At 36.3% G+C, this 21151-nt stretch overlaps 1 protein-coding gene across 1 annotated transcript; it reads right to left on the bottom strand.

The window, feature by feature from the left end:
* Nucleotides 1-1545: 1545 nt before the first annotated feature.
* LOC148940040 (uncharacterized) lies at nt 1546-19953 on the bottom strand. Its single transcript, XM_089106157.1, has 3 exons — nt 19826-19953; nt 3508-3774; nt 1546-1700 (listed from the first exon to the last, which is right to left on the bottom strand). The coding sequence occupies exons 1-3, from the start codon at nt 19945-19947 to the stop codon at nt 1613-1615; spliced, it is 477 nt and encodes a 158-aa protein (XP_088962283.1). The 5' UTR covers nt 19948-19953; the 3' UTR covers nt 1546-1612.
* Nucleotides 19954-21151: the final 1198 nt, after the last annotated feature.

The following is a 21151-nucleotide window of genomic DNA, read 5'->3' on the forward strand; positions in this document are numbered from 1 at the left end:
CATGATATTTGTCTTGAGATTTCAATTATACAGCACTGGAAATGGTGATTAGACTAGGTAAGCCGCCCCCCCTAAATTCAGTCTATGGGCGCCCATGGCTATATAATTGATGCGTTGTTCGAAAATTTTAGTCCCTCGAGTGCTCGGTTTTTTCCCGCATCCAAAATTGAAGTTGTAAAAGGGTTAACGGTTGTTTGTTTCGTACAACAACAAATTGGTTTAAAATAATAAAAACTGCTGTCAAATTATTGCGGCAGCTAGACTCCTCAATGGCAAAGCTAGGGGGCAAGCGGTGCACCTGTCCTATACTACCCTTACACAATTCATCTGGGAAAACCTAGCCAATATTGTTCAACAATTGGAAGCGCACGCTTATCAGAGCCATTCTTCACCACTGCCATTATATTGGCTTCCTGTACCGCAATCTAATATCTCAGACTTATTTTTGTGTACTTCCATACTTTTATCAGCTGCAGAAAAACACCATATGTCCTTGATATTTCAATTTTTATTGTTTTTCGCTAGATACACCACTCTTGCTTATAATTCTGGGTACTTGTTAATTATTCAGAACACACTCAAGTTCTTGATCTGAATGTAAGATATGAGTAAACCGGTTTCATAGCCGCAAAGACAAGTGACGGATGACAGAATGCATTGGACTTATATAATTTGGGCTATATATTTGTACATTAGCGGAGGGGGGGGGGTTGTAAAGTATAGCAGGTCTCCATGAAAAATGTCTTAGCTACAATTATTCTGCATATTATGTAGTAAGAATTGCTTTCTAACACCACGCTGTCCAAATACTTTACCCCCCCCCGTCCCAAATTAGAAATTTTGCAACTTCCTCTAAAAGTTCTCTAATTACACGTTAATCTTACAAACAATAGCTCAGAATTATCATGACGCATCTGCAAACGTGATATGGGAGCATACAAATTTATTACCCGTGATATAACGTTGCATGTGTTACTCCACAACTGTAACCCATGGGACAAGGATGCTGCAACCCTTTACGGGTCCTTGATGCTGGAGCTCTAGTTGATTTTACATGCGTATTAAAAAAAATACAGCTAAAGAAATGTAATTATTGACGAAATATATTTTGAATTTATATTAATTATCTCCTAATAACGGAAACTTCATGTATCATAGCCAGCATTCATTAGGCCTGTTTTTTAGCACTAAGATCTTACATATCAGATCTTGCATCTTTGCGCAAAGATTATTGTTTTTTTACTTATCTTTGTTCATCATTTTTCTGCCGTATAGAACACTGATGAGAGAACTTTGATGATATACTCATCATTATTCTCAGACCGCTGATCAGAGCAGATGACGAAAGAAGTTTGCATAAAAACAACAAAAGATATAAGATCTTAGCACATTGACGAGTGAAAAAACCGCCCTATGGACTCAAGCAACCTTGAGCAAGTCTAGGTTTTTTTATCTTAAAATTTGTCATGTTTCTTCGTAAAAATGAATCTCAATTTGGCATTTTATCAAATACTAAACAAAGGTTGGATTAACTGAGGCAACAAACAAACAAAACACGGTTTTTATTTGATTAAATTACAAAATTAAATTTCGAAAATATAAGTCAAATGTTTTAATATTTTGAATAGGTCACACTTGCATTACTTCTGGGATAATTCTGTGGATTGGCTACGTTGCTTGTACTTCGGTATTGGAGATATCTGAAATTAACAATAAGGAATACAATATATAGAAGGTATTCCAGAAATAGGTGGACCCTAAAATAATCCGAATAATCGTGCCTAAGACTCCATCACATTACGTATACGAGTGCAACCATTTCGAACTTTAGCTAAGATTTAATCTGCGGCAGTATTGCTGAAAATAAAGCTACTACGTTTCGAAAAACGATAGATTTATTCTGAAGTGGACCGTTAAATTATTCGAACAATCATTCGATCTGACGGTGGTGTAATTTATTAAAAGCAGCTAAATTTTGGGATGCCATTGGAGTTAAAGAAAACTAAACTATTGACATAAGAGTAAAGATTGTAACAAAACAAAGCTTAAAACAAACAGAAATTTTGGGTATGCTGGCCTTTGCACTTTTTAAGGCTTCATGCCTCCCTTCTCAGACGAAAGACTTCCAGCCCACCCCCACTCACCTGAAACTAGGCAATAAATAATATATATATATATATATATATATATATATATATATATATATATATATATATATATATATATATATATATATATTTTTACCTGTTCGGCCAACATCAATATTTTTTGGCACGAAAAAAGAGCAGTAACACTACAGACTTATGTTCTTATGAGCCCTTCTCCCAATAATCTACGACACTGCTTTCTCTTGGAAGATGCAAAAACAGGTATTTTGAAGATAGGGTGTAACTTCTATATTATGACTGCGTCCCATGTTGGAATATTTTTTCCAGAGATAATGCTCTGGGTTATATAGAGATAACGCTCTGGGTTATATAATTCATAACTTAATTCCTCAATTAGAAACTAACTGAATTTTGAAACTAAACTGAACAGAAGCTGACTTATAATTAGAAATTGGATATAACTTAAAAACTGAATTTTACGTTAAATTTTGCAAAAGACATATTCTTATAGGCTGTTTTAACAACAGATCAACATTTTTAATTTCATTGCTAACAAAAGAAAGAATAAGAAGAAAACGAAGATGTAAACAGTGGAAGAATCCAATCAATGATAAACATCAACGCAATAATTTCGAGTATGATCATTGTTCATTATTCGATACCAACAAAATATAAGAAAAAAAACAAGCAAATTATTGAGAACCTTAATAAACCTATACATGAGCAACTAGCTGCATAGCTTCTCGGGTGATAAGCGTAAGAAAGAAAAAGGTGTTTACTCTCTTGTGAGGACAAAGAACCTACTTGCTGACATTATGTGAAAAACTCATGCAGGTACTGAGAAATACTTCGCATTAGGTAACCATTAAATGGGCAGATTGTGAGCCATGTGGCTCTCAAGTGAACCAAACAATGATTGAGGAAGTACATAAATCACGTTGTTTTAATTTTATCTCAGGGGCAGATCCAGAAGGGATGCAAGGGGACCCCAGCCCTTTCCAACATTTTATGGTGCCCACAGTCTGTTTTTTTCATTTTTTTACTTTTTTTTTAAATAAACTTGTCAATTGGGTCAATTATTGGCACCCTTGTCACATTGCGCCCCCCCCCCCCAAAGATTTTTCTCTAGATCCACTATTGTTGTATCTTGTGCTTTTTATTCGTTGACAGCGAATATTGGCTATTTGCATAGAACGGCTCAGTGATGACTCGGTTTTGCTCAGTTTCTTCCCTCTGTATCCAGTTACAGTTTATTCCCTGTTTAGGTCTTTTTCATTAAGAATCAGGATACCGTATCAAAGAAGGAAAAATGACAGGTTCAAACTGTAAAAGGACCAATCGTAATGAGAAAGATATTTCCTTTATTTTAAACAGTTCTATGAGAAAAAAAAACAGTTACCTTGGATCAATGCTAGGCTTGTTAATTACACCTGAGCCATTAAATCTGTTGTCCCCAACAAATCCTGGATTTTCTTGGTAGTTCTGTTTTCCATCCATCGCTGTTCCATTCATAGGATAATTCGGGGGATATTGTGAAAACCTCTGTGAGACTTCTGGGTCTTGAGGGGGCATGACGGCTTGTTTTGATGTGTCAGTCCTAGTTGGTGCTGTGGTTCCAGTATATGGCTGACTTGTGGTTCTCAAAGAATTGACTACTTTTCTTAAACTGAAAATATTAAGGAAAAACATTTCTTAAATGCTGTCAAATTTTCCCAGTCCATCAGCAAGGATTGTCGAGCCCAGGCTGAATTAGCCCGGCCTGACTTAGTCCAAACTATATTTGTTAAAACCAAAGGAACATTTTTTCAGGTAGAGGTCACCGAGTGATTTCAAGTCCTGTCAAGGCCACTATTTTTCAGCCTAAATGTCTAGTTTAGCTTGAAATTGGCCGCTTTTAGATTCATATCTTAAAAAAATAAGCATAGAAATAATAAAAAATCATGTATAGGTGATTTAGTATAAACAGGAGTGAGGGGTCGAACAGATTAAATCTCGTTTACCATAGTTTAATTAGAAAAGAAGCCGTAGCCTCTCGTCTTTTTATTGCTAAAAAAAAAGAATACGAACGTTTTCTAAAAATCAAAACACAATACTGTAAATATGGTGGAATAAAATATAAGAATATTAATGCAAATTTGAGAACTAAACGCACTTCCATCCAAGTAGATATCGAATGAATCATTCACTTCTTATAAACGTAGTTGTATTACGAAGCATTTAACTTTGATTACCAGGACCAGGACCAACACGTCTTGGCAGTGCCAAGCCGTTGAGGCACAGCAGCGCATGCTCGTCATCGATCTTAGTCTATTCAAAGCGTTAATCTTACCCACTCCTTTGAAGCCCAAATTTCGGAACTTGTTAATAATACGAATCACACCCAAGAAGTGAAGTTAGGTTAATTCTAATAAAATATAACCTTCATATAACCTTTAGTTTATATAATAATATAATTTGGGCTATATATTTGCACATCAGGGGTGGTGGGGTGGGGTAAAGTACTTGGAAAGCATCACTAACCTAACCCCACCCCCCTAACGTGCAAATATATAGCCTCAATTATACAAGTCCAATGCAATCTGTATAAGTCCAATGCATTGTATCACCCGTCACTCATTTTTGTAGCTGTAAAACCGGTTTTCTGAGAACTTGCCTAATCGTAATTCTTGAGTGTGTTCCGTATTATTAATAAGTGTAAGGAGGCCTTAATTTTGTGTAATTTGGTAACTCAATTTCAGTAAAACTTGGTATACCCTTTCGCTAATAGATCAGAAATAAAGTGACAATTTAAAATTTGCTTGAATTTGAAAATAACTTCGTTTTTCGTAATTAGTCATAAATCTTGTAGTGAAATTTTTTTGCTCAAGTATCGAGCGACTTTTGAACCCGTAATAAATATTTGAAGACCTAATTTAGACCAGTTTTGGTATAAAACAAAGAGGAACGCAAGGCCTTGAAATACTGGAAAAAAACTACTTTTTAACAAAAAGTTGTTGATTGGCTGAAAGATCAGGGGAAGGTCGCTAAACGAATCAAGTAGCAAAATAAATAAAATGTTCGGATCAGAGAAAATAGGGGTTATCTTGTGAGGAGAGGAGACTAGAAAGGAACTTTTGGGAAGTAACCTTTTTAACTAATTATGGCAAGTATCTGCCTCGGCTCAATTTCTTTAAATGTAAAGTTAAAGTAATAATATTAAACCTTTTCGTCACTTTAGACTATATCGAGAAAATCCCATTCCGTGTTGAGTTAAGTTATTATATTGAATCCTTTAAATTTCCCTTTGAGAATAATACTGAGATAAGAAATAAACTTCAGAAAGATTTCTGTCACCTGGGCTAGAACAAGCCATATACTGAATTAATTTAATACTTACATTGGAGACATTTAAAATGATACGGAGTCAGAGCAGAAATTTCCATTTGAGGGTTGTCAATTGGCTCATAAAGAGTTTATTAATTAAAGGATGCGTAATCTAGTAAAACAGATTAAAAGCAGGAAAATACACACGCAAATAGCTTAGGACACTAGATTTTAATTATATTTGGTGATTTGGGTTTATAATTCGGTTAGAGTATATTAATTAACCAAGGCTTGTGCCCTCTATACAAAGTACACCATTTTAAGGATTAAAATAGGATAAAATTAGTTTCGTCCCAGAAACTGAAACTTGTGATTAACTTAAGGGTTCAAGAAAAGAAAAAAAACCTTAATCAAGAAGAATAGATTAAGAGCTTTGTGCTTCACCCTCCCATCTTAGTGACCCTTGGAACTTGCCTGGCATTTATTAAAATCTTATATATAAATAGATTAGGATTATCGGACAATATCAAATATTCCTTCCTTGTGTATTCTCTGACGTTTATGCGAAAGGGGACCTCATTCCCCTTTTTAGCCACTCTTGCATTTATTAAACCCGTGCCAATATTTATATAAAGGCGATCTTGATGTTTTACAGATAGTCCAGGGAAGAAAGGGGAATTATTTTGTCGGATTAAGAATTTCAAACTCTTTCCGTCCAGATAGATTCAATTTTCCCTGGTAAAGTTTAAGTTTATCAAAGTTCCAAAGAGCCTTAACATTTTTTTCAAGATATAAACATAAGAGTTTTGTTTAGTTTAAACAAATAATGTGAGATCTAATAAAAGGGTTATTCCTAGTTTCCAAGAAACAATAATTTGAAGCAAAGAATTCTAATTACCTTGGTAGCTAAGTCTTGTCTAATTATTCAAGAGTAACACTTGCAACTAGAAGTATTGATAGCCTAGAACTAAATTACTCCTTTTTTCGGTAAACAACGAGGATTAAACAACAGCCGACCTAGAAGAGGTTTTGGATGAATTCAGAATAATTAGAATTAGAACATTTTTCCTTTTATTCTATTTTATAATAAATATCAGTTTTCACTGGATTCTGAGTACCGATCTTACCAACACCTCGGTTATAACACGCTACCAAATTTTATCCCGATAAGTAAGACAATCTTACATAAGTACCCAAATTTCTTTTAAGTATTTTCTTATGAGCTCTTCCCACTCCATTTGGGGACAGCCTGCTTTTCCTTTGGTACCAGATAGATGGGCAATAAGCAAAATTGGCAATCTATCATCTGTAAAATGCGACCTATCCATCTTAACCGTTCTTACGTTATAACCCTAGAAAGTCACATTGAACCACATTTTTCGTACAGCATATTATTTGATATTCAATATGTCAAAACTCAAACGTCAGTCATTTCCAGTCACTTTCTACGGTCAGTCATTTTATTGCAGATATTAGAATGCCTAGGTATTAAAGGTGTGAGTTTGAAATTGTTTGAAATGTTTTTGTGGGACCTCTATTAAAGTGATGGTGTGTCTTCTTCCCCCAATGAAGTGTCTTGTGATTTGCCGCAGGGATCAGTCCTGTGGACACTCTGAGGTTTTATTGTTTGTTGTTTAAAGGCATTCACTGATGAGTCTGCTTTTACCTTTTCTAGTTGTTGTTTGGATAGTCTAGTTTTCAAAACGAATAGTGTTTTGATTAGTTTCTACAATTTTACTAGCTTGAGTTTGTTATCAATTAACGTTGCTAATACTAATTTTTTTTTTATATTCTAGAGTAGGGAATTTCATTATTTAGGCTTTTACATTGATTGTAGTCTTTCGGGGAAACGCCACGGCTATGTTGTTGCAACAAAAGCGGCTTGTGTTCTTGGAGTGATTCGGTGTTTTAGAATTTTTTGTTGCCCCTGGGAGTCTTATTGGTTTTATACCAGGCTCTGATTTACTCCTGGTTTTGTATTTTTGCATGTTATGGGCAAATAATTTTTATGTGAAGTTTAAAAGTGTTCAGGTTCTTCGAAATAAAGCTATGCGTCTTGTTGATGGGTGTGTTGAAGGTATGTATAACACCGGAAGTTTCACAATTTTTACAGGGGAATACCAGGTTGGAATTTTTGCCTATCAATGTTGAATCATGTAAGCCCTGAGGTTTTTCGTGCTTACTATTTTAGTGATAATAAGTCTCTTCTCATCATTATGAAACGCGTCATGCTAGTGATTTCATTGTCCCACATAGAAGCGGAGCTAGAGCCGGCTTCCCTATCAGATTGCGGGGCCAAGTATATAGAGCTCTATCCCGGATAGTACTCGGGCGACTGAGCACCTGGGTATGTTTATAACTAAGGTGAAAAGTATTTTTTAAGTCAAGACTCAATTTTTTTTCCTCATTATTATTATTATTATGAGTTGTTTGTTAATCTTTTTTAGTATTTTTTCCTTATGTCTAGTTAAAGAATGGTTAGAAAATCAGTTGTATGTACCCGCTGAGTCGCAAGCGCTTTTTGTACCTTTCTTGGGGATGGTATTGGCAGTTAAGTTGAATGTCATTTTTAGTTGTAAATAAAAGTGAATTGAACTGAACTGGAACGAGTATGTAAAGCTTATCATTAGTCACTTTCCCAGGAAAACATTTAACGTACCTTCCTTAATCTTTCGAATTGCCAGCGTTTAGAGCCATATTTGGCCACTGTCATTGCCATGGTTTTGAATATTCTAAATAGAAGGACTAATAACTATGTCTCTAGGGATGTTGGGTATGCCAATCCCCTACAAATATACAATTGAGCCAGTATGTTCTAAACCTAAATCAAACAGCACTGTGTGTATGGTTGCCAATACGTCACCTCAGCAATATTTCTATAACAACTGGAGGTTTTAAGTTGAAAATTTTGGGTCCACTACTATTACTACTTCTGCTCTTTAGATTTAAATTAATAAAAAGGGTGTAAATATATCCAAGCTGTCAAAGAGTATAGATAGAATATTGTGGGAATGATATTAAATTTTATTTTTCAGGTCAGCTTCAGGAGGTACAAAATTAAGTTAAACAATTCTATATGTGTCCAGATTAAAATCGTTGAAAAAGTTTCTCCAACATACAAATAGCGAGCTAATGTATGGATTCTCATAAAAACAACCGAAAAGATAAAAAATTTACATGAAAACGACTATGTTTGACTCTCTGATTCACACCGCTATGCTTCTCTTTACAGCATAGCCTGTGGTACTCCCTGCATATTTCAAAGCCCTCCGTGAAATTTATCTTCATCTTAAAGTTTGCCTAATCTTTCATTCATCATCCGAAGTCGACAGCCCTCTAATGAAACGTTCTGCTTTTATAGATGCACTCACTCTTATAATTGATTTTCTTGTTGAGGTCAATAAAGGTACCCGTCAAGGTGCCGTTTCTTCCCCTTCCCTCTTCAACACTGAAGTTCTCGATGTGCGGTTAACCGCTCCCAAGTCTTGCATCTTCACCAGTCTAACTTGTCTATCATCTGCTATGCAGACGAGAGACAAGTTAGTTTCATTCATGAATGTTTCATTCATCGTCTGCTATGCAGTCATGATATTCTGAACTTGAGTCAAACTATCTAGCGTTTTACCGCTGTTTTAACAGCGCTGTAGCCCTAGAAAGCGAAAACCCGTCTGGAAACTAATGCTGAAAAATCTGTAGTTGTATTTTTAAACTGAAAAAATATCCGTCACAAATAAACTACGTTTCAACCACCATCTGCTTTCGAAACTTTGAACTTCGTCGCTCTACAGCCTTATCTATACATAGCAACGTTTTGAAAAAATTGATGAGAGATTGATTGATTTTTTTTGTTGTTTTGTAGTGTTTGTATGTAATTTGTGTGGGTTGTTTTTTAGTGTATGTACCCGCCCAGTCGCAAGTGCTGTTTGGTATCTTTCTTGGGGCGGGTATTGGCATATTTGTTAAATGTATTTTTATGTTAAATAGAATGAATTGAATTGAAAAAAAAAATTGAAGTTGAGTTCAAAGACTTGCGAGTGTATTCCTATTTTTTCCAATTTTTTTAGGCACGGAAAACACATTTTGCATCTTGGCTATTCTGCTTTTTATATATCTACTGCTTCAACCGTCTTTTTTAATACTACCTCCAAAAACTCATTCATTTCACTAACATTTTTGTCTAAGTCACGCAAATCATCATCTGTATAGCGTAAGTCTAAAAGATTCTTATGGTCTTATGAAAGGCTTTTCTTAATTGACCTCAATTTTGTTGGCCTAGTTTACGCACAAGATATTAAAAAAGAGATAATTTCATTTTACTGGAATTTATGAGAATTCACTTTGTCCGATGATGTCAATCTTTCGAACCCCGACCTTATGTGCCTCAGCTTTATTGGATTTCTGTAGGGCTTTGTTATGCCAAGGAGTTGTTTAGAAATTTTTTCAAAACAGCGATTATTCTCTTCCATATATGATTTTTCTTTATGTACAGTGTTTTAATCCTTTTATTTTCAAATGCTTTTAGTTCTTTAGTCTTATTTTTCATCTTTTTTTAGGGTCGATGAAGGATTCTGGACGTAAATCCGAAATACTTGGGACATTTATAATGTATTTATTTTTTCACCATCTTGCTTGAAAGTTTTACTCTTTACTTATATGTTAGAGTGAAACAGGAATATCTTTCGTAGGTTTCCGAATTTGAACAATAAATATGAATTAAATCAGAGTTAGAACGTTTTTAAAGAACGGCGCCGTTAGGGTAAAGAAGATGCGAGCAGTCTAGTGTCTTTATTTTATAATACTTGAAGAGCCTTACTATGAATAGGGAAGGTATTAACAAAAACTCTAAGGTGATAATTAAGGTAGTTCCCAAAACCCATAACCACCGACTTCTTTACGTTTAATAATAATTTCTTATTCCTAAAATAAGAAGATGCTAGATCAAGCAGTTGTTGTAGATGTTCTTTACTTCCTGTCCACAAAAAGTAATGCACTGACACTTGCATTTGAAAACTTAATTATTGGGGCGCCTCTGCCTGTCAAATGTTTTTCAAAATCCTTAATATACACTGAAAACAGCCTTGGGGAAATCGTACATCTCTGCTTAGTCTACTCCTAATAACCCTCGAGAAATCCTTACCTACCCGTACTTCAGCCTTAACTATATTATACATAGATGCAAAAATCTTAACAAATACACTTGGTAGCCATAGTGCTAACCAAGATTATCATTAAGCTTCTATCCCCTCCGTCAGATAACCCTTTTTAATTCAAAAATGTAATAGATAGCCTATCCTCTTTTCTCCTAACTTGCTTCTTAATAATGCTTAATAAAATAAAAATCTGATCTATTGGACTGTAGCATTTTCTGAACCCCGCCTGTGAATCTGATAAAGTTCTATTTTGGTCTATCCAACTATCTATCCTACTCCTACGACATAATATCTTAGCGGAAGTCCTACTAAGCACATTAGGCCTACTTAGACTTTGTCGCCGGGCTCCCGGTACTACCTCTATAATTCTCATGGCCTACGAATAGACGTAGCCATAGACAAGGGATATTCTGCACTACTCAATATACCAGAAAATGTCCTGCTATAACAGGCAGCAGCCACACCCGTCCCCACTTCCAATGTGCGGCTGGTATCCCATCTATACCTGCAGCAGACACACCTCTCATTCATTTCATTGTTTCCCAAACTTCACTTACCTGGATGGGAGCAACCAAATCACACCACATTCTTTCATTGACCTATCTGCTACATTACTTACTGCAGATACCAGATCTACGCTCAAACTAGTTCCTCCTTGGTTCATAATCACTTCATTTTCTCTCCTCTAAATATATAGGCCAAGAATCTACTGCTGGTATACCACCATAAACTTCTATTCCTCATATAGATTTCCTATTTATACAAAAAAAAGGTCCAAATATCTCATTCTCTATAATCTTTCTTCAGTTGCTCTCCTGTCCTAATTTCATGCTCTTTTTCCTTAATCTTCAACATTTTTTATACTTATTCCGACTCAACTTCTAATTCATATAGAATCTAGTATTTTCCGTACTACCTATGCTATCTCTGACTTTCCCCAGTGCCTCTAAAACTTCCTGGCGTTTCCTTTCACAATCTTCATCAAAATATCCATTCTTAATATCATTCTTAACTCTACAATTTAACTTTGAACCTACTTTGTATATAACATCATAAGCTAACGCTAACGACTCATCTATCTTTCCATTACATAATAAAACCAAACATTTCTCTAATTCCTGCCAAACTTCTTCACTCATTATCATACTCTGAAAATCCTTCTCTTTCTCTTCTGTTACTTTCAGTGCCTTTCTAATCCCTAAATCCTCATTTTCCCTGCGTTTTTTTCTTCCTATCACTATTAGCCGCTAGTTTCTTAGAACTAATCCACTCAAAAATAGCCCTAACAGACAAGTAATCCGAACATACCACTGCCATCACCTCGAAATACACACAGAGACACCAAAGAGGAACAAAAACCAGAATATAATCAATCACACTTTTGGAGAAGCTCCTGAAAAATAAATAAATTTCCCACACCTCCATCCTTTCCAACTCTTCCATTCAAAATAACAAAATTTTTCTTACCACAAAAATCGAAAATTTTACAACCCCAATTATTCTTCCGGCTACTATGGTCCTTACTTGCCCTTGGAGGGAGGTGGATTATCAAATCATCCCAAACCTCCCAAGCAGCTTCGTCCGTATAGACATGAGGTGACATCAAAACTTTTGGAGTAACCCCAACATAACCATTAAAGTCCGCCATAAGACAAAACAAATCGGAAGGAAACTGAATAGAAAATTTACATTTTTCAACCTCTAATATACACCACGTATCCTCCTCGTTGTACGAGCTTGACTGTAGAGGGATTTAAACTGCACAGAAAATAATAAACTGTCCATCGGTTTTGACTCTTAACCTTATCAAATTACAAGAAGCACTCTTAAACCGCTGGACTTTATGTTTAGACAAAAAAAATTCTCTGATACAAAAAGTGCTTCTCCACCATAAGTTCATCCATTCCTAGATTTCTTACGATGGATACCGATTATACCGAAATACCGAAACCTTTCATACTGAATTTCATTTTCCAACCAAGTTTCAGATAATGCTACAACATCAAACATTCACTGCGATACCAATAGACTATTAATTTTATTTCACTCCATCCTTGAATGTTCCAACGTACTATATTTATTATTTCCTAGACAGCACCTTGACTCTGGTCTTCCTATTCTTGTGGCCAATCGCTTTGATCTTAGAAAGATAGCTTACGAGGTACGATCTGCCTTTCATTTATTGCGGCCCTATCTATAAGAAAAGGCGGCTGTGTTGCATTTTGTGCACTATCATTCGGGCTAAGCAACAGAAATGGGTGTTGTATGCATTTCGATTACATTTTACAGATGTGGCGCTTGAGTTCAATAACTGCGAATCCGCTCTCGGTCTTCCGCCATCTATCAACGTTATGTTTGAACCTCCAGGGGTCGATATCTGGTGTGCACTAGCAACTCCCCTTCTATATTCACCACTAAGTACTGTGCGCTCCTCTATCGGATCAGTTACAAAATTATGTACATAACTCTTGTTCTCTACAAACAGTTTCATACCACGCAACTTAGCCTCTTTGCCCGCTGATTTCGCTTTCTTAATGGTAAATGTCATTTTTCTTTCTCGCAACCAATTCTCGTTCTGTGTAGCCAGCCATAATCCAAATTTTTGCGTGTCTAAAATGTGTGCCTGATTTCAGAACAAAAAAAGCGGCAAAAAGCACTCGTAAATTTAACCAAAGCGGGGCGGGGGCTTTTATTGCATTTAATACGAAAAACGTCTTTTATGTCGCCAAGGAGTAACGAGGCGTTCGGAATAAACTAGTTAAAACTGGCGACTATATCTTCAAGTAATGTTTATGCTCGTCTTGACGGATCAAAGCTGTATAAAATCACACCAGCCTCCATGTTAGGCTACTCATTTTAAGTCGTGTCTTATCCAGTTCTGTTCTCAGAGAATCCACTTCACGCTGCGTATATATGTTTTCTGCCTTAACTTCAGTGATCGCTCCCTCCAGCTTAGTTGATAACTGTCCCAGTCCCCCATTTATTGCCGCTATTTCTGATGAAATTGGGTCTATTTTTGCTAACTAACCTTTCATTAGGGTGACCATCCCCATTATTCGAGATTCTGCATCATCTGAGATATGGTTATCCCCTGGATTCTGGCCTTGTGTAAACATTCCTTGGAATAAAATGAACAAATTCAAAGCTCTCAACTTGTCACAAGTATTGCCAATACGAATGCAATTTTGTACCACTATAATCCTTGTTATTCCCAAACTGGCATGCCGTGCATGAAGATCATATGAAATTATCTCAATTTAAGTTTGCCAAAAGTTCAATTAATGCGGCGGACAGAAACTCCAGTCAATTCAATTTGTTCAGTGACGTCACATATTCCACTAGGTTACAGATATGGAAGAAATACTTTTAATAGTTTATAAGTGCCTAATTAAGAATTCAGTGTCTAATTAAGATTACTTGAGAAGCCAGGAACTGGAGATCCGTATGGGGGAGAGTGAATCTCCATCAAGAAATAAACCAGATGTGGGAGTACCTCAAGGGGGGGGGGTACTACGCCCCCCCCCCCTTATTTATTACAGTGATATTAGTTTTGAACATATATTGGGATGCAATCTGTATATGTATGCTGATGATATTGTACTTGTTGCAACTTCAAAAGATAAGCGTTTCCTGCAAGCTGCTGTCCAGAAGGGTCTTGATTATCTTAGTTTATGGGCAACTGTCAACAACATGAAATTCTCTCCTGCTAAGTCAGCAGTGCTCCTCTTCACAAGGACAAAGATTCATTCAACGCCATGGCTTTCAGTAGTGGCACCTCTGTCCCAGCAGTTGAAAATTTCTGCAACCTTGGGGTGATTTTTGACACTTCACTCTCATGGACTCACCACGTGAATTATTTAATTGGAAACCTCAAGAGCAGAACCAACTTTGTCAATGCTATTTGCTTATCTAAGAGAGGAGCCCCTTTCTCTGTCGCCACCCAGCTTGTGAGAGCAGTTGTAATAAGCAAGTTGGATTATGGCTGCCTCCTCCATAGAGAAGCACCTGCCCAACTCCTGAAAAAACTGGATACAGCCCTGCATTGTATACTGAGGAAAATTTTTGGATGCCTAAAATCAACCCCCTTACCTGCAATATACTGTGAACTAGGACTGACAACATTAGAAACTAGAATGAAGAAATTAGAAGCGCAATATTTTACACGTAAGATGTTGATCCCAAATGACATTATCTACAAAGAACTTATTGAAACATATGATCAGAACCAAAGACTCCAACCAAAACCAACTCCACCAAACTGTCGAATGGTGAAACACATCTCTGAAACACCTGCTCCTATGCCAACTCCTGATGTCATTGATGAGATAGGCTCAGCTTCTAGTACAGGTATAAAGTCAAATATAGCACTACCCCCATTCTCAAGGGGTAGTCCAAAGGAACCACCAGATATGGCAAGAGCTAGGTGGTATGAATGGGTAGACCAGGGGACACAGACTGGACATAGAATGGTATTCACTCATGGATCATGCTTTGCCACTGGGGATGGGGCTGCAGTTGTGGTCCCTGGGATAAGTCATGCACTGTCTTTTAAAGTAACAGAGAAGTTGTCAATCTTTTCACTTGAGTTGTATGCATTATTGAAAGCGTTTTAATTTATCGCAAGTGTTTTGCCAGTAGGTAAATATTTAATATGTAGTGAATCACTTTCAGTACTGATTTATTTGATCTATGGTCATAGGCCAGCAAGAAAATCAGTGCTGGTTTTAGAAAAGACACAAAACTGATTACAACTGATGCTGAAACTGATTACAGCCAAATATGAGATTGTAGCAACATGGGTACCAGTACATGTTGGAATTTGGGAAATGAGCCGGCAGTTAAGCTGGCAATATGGGGTGCTAGGTATGGGGAGAATTTAGTATGTCAGTATTCAGTGAACGATTCCTTATGTTATCATGATAAGTCGCTAAAGGAGAAGGATAAAGAGATTTTTGGTCAAAGGTCTCAGAACCAGATGCTTGATTTGTATGATTATGGTAATGGTACCCCACCTCCTGCTCTATGCCACCCAGACAGACACCTGGCTATCAGTATATTCAGGCTCAAAACAGGCCATGCTTGAATTAGGAGGGTTTTATTTAAATGGAAGTCAGTAGATTTTCGATTATGTGAGGACTGCAATGTAGAAGAGGATGTTAGGCATATTTTAATGTATTGTAAAAAGCAAGAGACACAGAGATTGCCACTGAAAAAAGCTTGCCAAAAGTATTTTGGTGCATTTACGACCATGCACAGGCACCACCCTGGGCTAGAAAAAAAAATCTGTGGAGGCCATTTTATTGTAGATACTAAGCTACACTTAGTGCTGTAATATGTATTAATAACTGTATATATTAATATTGTTGCACATTATTTTAATATTGTACATGTAAATTAGTGACATGCATATGCATGAGTATGTGTATATATCGCAAGCCAAGCTCATCAGTTTAAATTGCCAGATCAGCCAGTTGTGTTTGAATTGTAAATATGGAGGGTCACATGTGACATCATTAGACGGAGTTGAATATAGCTTGCCATTGATTTAATGGATTTTGCCTTGACTCTTCAAAACACCTCTTCAACCACAGTGACAAAAGCCAGATTGCTGTTTAAATTATTTGACCCTTGGTCATGACAGAACAACAGCTGGACAGCTGAATTTTGACGTGAAACACCTTTCACCCCCAAAGGCTCTGATGAAATTGAGGAGACGCGCACAATGGGCAGCCTGTCCAGGAGTGCATCAAACAAACAAATAACAACAGTGTCTAATTAAATCAAAATAAAAATCTTTTACCAACAACTGGTTCAAAACTGAGATTAATCCTTTTTAAAAGAATAGATAGTTCTTAACCGTTCAAAGACTGAATGAAGGCTGATGTGCCCAGAAAATTCAGCGAATTTATAATTTTTGACCCCTTGCGCTTGTCCCTGAACCAATTATTTCGTTTCTTTTCAAGATCTACTGTATAATTGTTGGAGCGTTTGCAAGGAAGCATTTGACAATCTTTTGAATCCCAGTCAATCATTCTCTTGAAGTTATGTGCTTATGTGACTGTTCTTTTGGAATCTTTATCTAAAACGAGCTTCCCGATTCGTCTCGTACATTTCTACATTTCTGGCTCGCTCCCGCATGCAAGATATTAGTATACCTGAAAATAATGAATGTCCCCAATCCAAAACAATAAAACAAGATCAGGTACTCAAGTACCCTAAGTACAATGAAAACCATACTGCTAACTCCAAAGAGAGTTCAATACGGAATGAAAAGCACGCCATTGTTACTTACTCATTTACCAAGAATATCCCCATGAGGACTGCGGCTAAAATCTTGAAGAAAGGACTCCCAACTCATACAAAACCCATCCCCATAGTACATACAGACTCTTTCCCTCCACTGACTCCTAATCAACTTTCAGTTGAGGAACTAAAAAAAAAAAGGTACATGGCCATGTTTGAAGGTGTTGCAAAGCAGATCTCTGATCTATTTTAGGTTGTAACATCTATTTGTGAACTGCTTTATAAGTTAGCACCAAAATGCAGTCTGTAGCCTGAATAACTCAGTTGAAAAACTAAAGAGAGATGGTTCAAGCCTTCCCACAATGTCAGCAGATACCAGCAGCCCTGGCAAAGCAGAAAGGAAACGTAAAGGAAAGGAGTCTATACCTAGCCCAGAAGGTGCTATAACTAGGTTACAGAGACCTAGGTTAGCCCCTTCTCAGAAAAATGACTAGTTATCTCTATACCATTTTTCCTTGAATCTGGGCTGGATGACGAAGCATAAACTTATTAAATAATTTGGTTAAGACTTCTGGTTTGGTTCATTCCCTAAAATTTTTCCTGGATGTTTATTTTTTAAATTTTATTTTAGAGTTGTCTCATTTGTATTTTATTTGTCTATATTTTGATTTAGGTGACAGATTGCAGTTAATTTGTATTATTTATTATAATTGAGTTGTATAAGTATTTCTAATTGCTGTCTGATAAGGTAATTTGCATCTTTTTGGTTCCTGTTTATAAATACTGGTGGTTGTTGCTGGTGAATAGCCCCTATAAATAGCAAGATAAGTGGTAGATGGTTCCTATTCAAATATAACAGTTGAAATCACTCCAGTTCAAATATGACAGTAAATGACAGCAATTCTTCAATTTTAACTATTTCATTTTTAAATTCTTCTGAACCAAATTTTTTACCAACTATCACTGATTCTCTTAAAGTCAGGAAGATTAAGCTCTTGGGAATTATAATTATCAGTGATTTAAAATGGGAAGCAAACACATCTAGTCTAGTAAAAAGGGCTAATGCTGGGCTGCAGATTCTCAAGCTTATGTCCAAACATGGCGCCCCTTCAGATCACCTCCTCTGAATATTTACATCTTGAATTCATCCAATACTGGAATATACAGCTCCTTTATGGCATTTTGGACTGACGGCTGAGCAACGCACCAGGCTTAAAAGAGCTCAGAAAAGAGATCTAATGATAGTATCAAAGCAGGCAGAAATGTCGCATGAAGAGTATTTTGGACTGACGCCTGAGCAACGCGCCAGGCTCGAAAGAGTTCAGAAAAGAGCTCTAATGATAGTATCGAAGCAGGTATAAATGTCGTATGAAGAGCGACTGACAAAGTTTAAAATGCAAACCCTGAAAAAAAGAAGAGAGAAACTCTGCATGGACTTCGGAAGAAAATCTCTGATCCACCCAATCCACAAAACCCCTTTTCCTCCTCAATCCACAACAAAACGGCTCCCGTGCATGGTTGCAGTGCCTGTTGAGAAACTTCAGCCAGTGTGCTGTGTCCATCAGCGGTTAGCGAAAAGTTTTATGCCTAATTTTGTAAAAATGTATCATGAAAAGCAGGATGATTTATTAGCGTTTTTTATGTATTTGCTTTTTAATGTGACTATACCAAAAAAAATTGGAAGTGACAGGAAACTTTTGGTGAAAATAGAAATTTATCCACCTATTTATCTATCCATATTATTTTACTCTTGCAGGCCATGTTGCTGCTTCCCATATTATTTTATTTTAGAGTTATCCTGTTTGTTATTTTATTTGTTTTTATTATCATTATTTTATCTGATTAACTTTCTTTATGTGGAAGTGTGACAGGTTATAATGTAAAAATGTATTATTTTGTTGTATACGTACTTTAATTACTGTATGACAAAGCATAGTTGAATTATTTTGACTCGTGTTTTCCAACGCAGGCAGTTGCTGCAGGTGAATAATCCCCTACCAATAACAAGTTAAGTGATGCATGATCTAGTTTAGTGAATATTGACTGAAGTGACACCAAAGCAAGGCACAGATGAACCTAGTGATTCGAACGCATATGACCTAGTCGAACGCGTCAAACCCCTTACGACAACAACAACATACCTGAAATAGGCCGCATTGCTGGCGAAGGAGGAGGCAGAATATCTTAAAGTAACACTGATGATTCATTCGTGTATGTCATACTGGAAAGATCAACGAATTTCTTTGTAGATTCATTTGCACTGTAAGGAAACTAATTGACCATTTGAAACTGTACCACATAAATTTCCATTGTGGAAGAAGAGGATATAGTTCAAATTCCATTTTGAGCTATCGATGAATAATTAATGCGTCACAGTCTTAATTTTCCTGCCCTTTCACTATGGTATGTTCCCTATGGTATGTTCACCTTTCACTATGGTATATAACTCGATCATCGTTTAGAAAGCATAGGTAAGACATACTTTGTCTTGGTCAAAAAGAGAAAACTCTCTACCTGTTTTGTTGAGCAAGGTATCTCATACAATATTTATGGTAACAGATCTGAGGCTGGTTGGATAGTTCTAAATCCCATGCCAAATCCTTCACCTCGTTCTGTTCTAATCTCTCACGAACAGAATCGTCTTCAGTTTACAAAAATTGTGAGATTAAGATCACTTTGATTTTCTCCAGATTTGCATTTCTGTATTTTCGAATGGGGTAATTTCTTGGAAAATGGCATTGTCATTTCATCTGAATAAGATACTACGTATAATATTGACGGCAAATTAAAATGCTACTTTTTGAATTTGTTTTCCAACTTATATGAGGTACTCATTTAACATTTCGAAGTGCTAATATAATACAAACTAATATTTTCAAATGAACTAATCTAACCGTATTCAGACCTAATCAATAAAACTAATATATTCCTTAAGCAAGTTAAACACAAAAGGACGTAAAGATTAGGCAATAAAAAAAAAACGAAAACAAGCAAAGCATTTGTAGAAAAATCGATCCGTACCTTGAAATTTTGGAGAATAGCACTATCACAAGTACTAAAAGTATGAGGCTAACCCCGCCTAAAACTCCAGAGACCACATAAATTTGTTCTTGTAACTCAAGAAGAGGTTCTGTGCCGTTCATTCTCGCTTTCTTATCTCACACTAACTAAAAGATGCCTCTCAGAAATAATGTAGATAAGGAGCTTATCACACTCAAATTTTCCGTTTATAAAAATTCTTTTACCTTGAATCACTTTTCGTGGTTCGTTAATTTGAGATTATTTCAGTGTTTACTAATCAAACCAACCCTATTCCTCCTTTTTCTTCTAATAGGAGCTCCAAGAGATAAATGATGCCTCTGCTTGTATGGCTTTTCACCGTTGTAATCATTCAATGTTGACTACGAGTGCTATTTATGACGGGTTTCGCTCAGCTCCAAACCCATCATAAGTCCAACCTGTCCAATGCTGAGGATCGGTGAAAGATGTTTTTATCCGTTCCCAATCCAAGCAATGCACTGGATCTTTGCACTCAATGCCTTTGGATCTCTTTGTCGGCCTAACCACCAGACAAGATGTCTTTTTCCTGGTTACAATAACCTCGATAAAAGACTACCGGCAATTCAGATATTCAATTGTACATGGCGTCACGAATTTAGAAAAAATATATATAGCACTAAGGACAACTTAAACGAACTACCCCCTAACGTAGACTAAAGTAGTGTAATTTACTTAATCAACGCAAGTTTATGTTAATTAAACTTGCTCCTAGCGCAAGTTTATCGGATCGACCTATTTTGCACCCCCCCCCCTAAAAGAATTCTGGATCCGCCCCTGAGAAGAGGCGGGTATGACTATGGATTCTTCTAATCTTCTTACACATCAGTTGTGTTGCATTAAACTGGAGTTTTGAGTGAAACATATCTTACAAACGTCGCACTCAAAGGGTTTTTACCCAGTATGAGTTCCTGATATATTGATAAACTGGATCTGGAATGGAAACGCTTCTTATATACATAACAGAAGAAAAGTTTCTCGCCAGAATGAGTTCTTTGGCGTCTTATTAAAGCGGATTTATAAGAGAAACTTTCTTCGCACACGATCGAATAGTTTTCCTGCTATGAGCATATGAATGTTTAGATGGGCCTTCCCTTGTTATATTCTTACAAAATATTTGGTTTTCGTTTACACTCTTCCTTTTCTGTATGGTCCTTTTCAGAAAATTTATTGATAAACAAAATTGATAATAACACAGAAACTCTACATAATTAACAGAAATGTATACGATTACCGCTAAGTAGCTTGATATTGCATTCTCCAATCAAACAGTTCGTTGTAACAAACTGT

The sequence above is a fragment of the Artemia sp. Qi Xiang Cuo genome, chromosome 20 (genome assembly GCF_049724085.1).
Source record: "Artemia sp. Qi Xiang Cuo chromosome 20, ASM4972408v1, whole genome shotgun sequence".
Classification (NCBI taxonomy): Eukaryota; Metazoa; Arthropoda; class Branchiopoda; order Anostraca; family Artemiidae; genus Artemia; species Artemia sp. Qi Xiang Cuo.

Excerpts from the sequence above, each read along its gene's own strand:
- LOC148940040 (XM_089106157.1), bottom strand. The coding sequence starts at position 19,947 with ATGAACGGCACAGAACCTCTTCTTGAGTTACAAGAACAAATTTATGTG. Across the intron at positions 3,775-19,825 it reads CTATTCTCCAAAATTTCAAG|TTTAAGAAAAGTAGTCAATT; the intron begins GTACGGATCGAT and ends TAATATTTTCAG. Across the intron at positions 1,701-3,507 it reads AAGCCTAGCATTGATCCAAG|ATATCTCCAATACCGAAGTA; the intron begins GTAACTGTTTTT and ends TGTTAATTTCAG.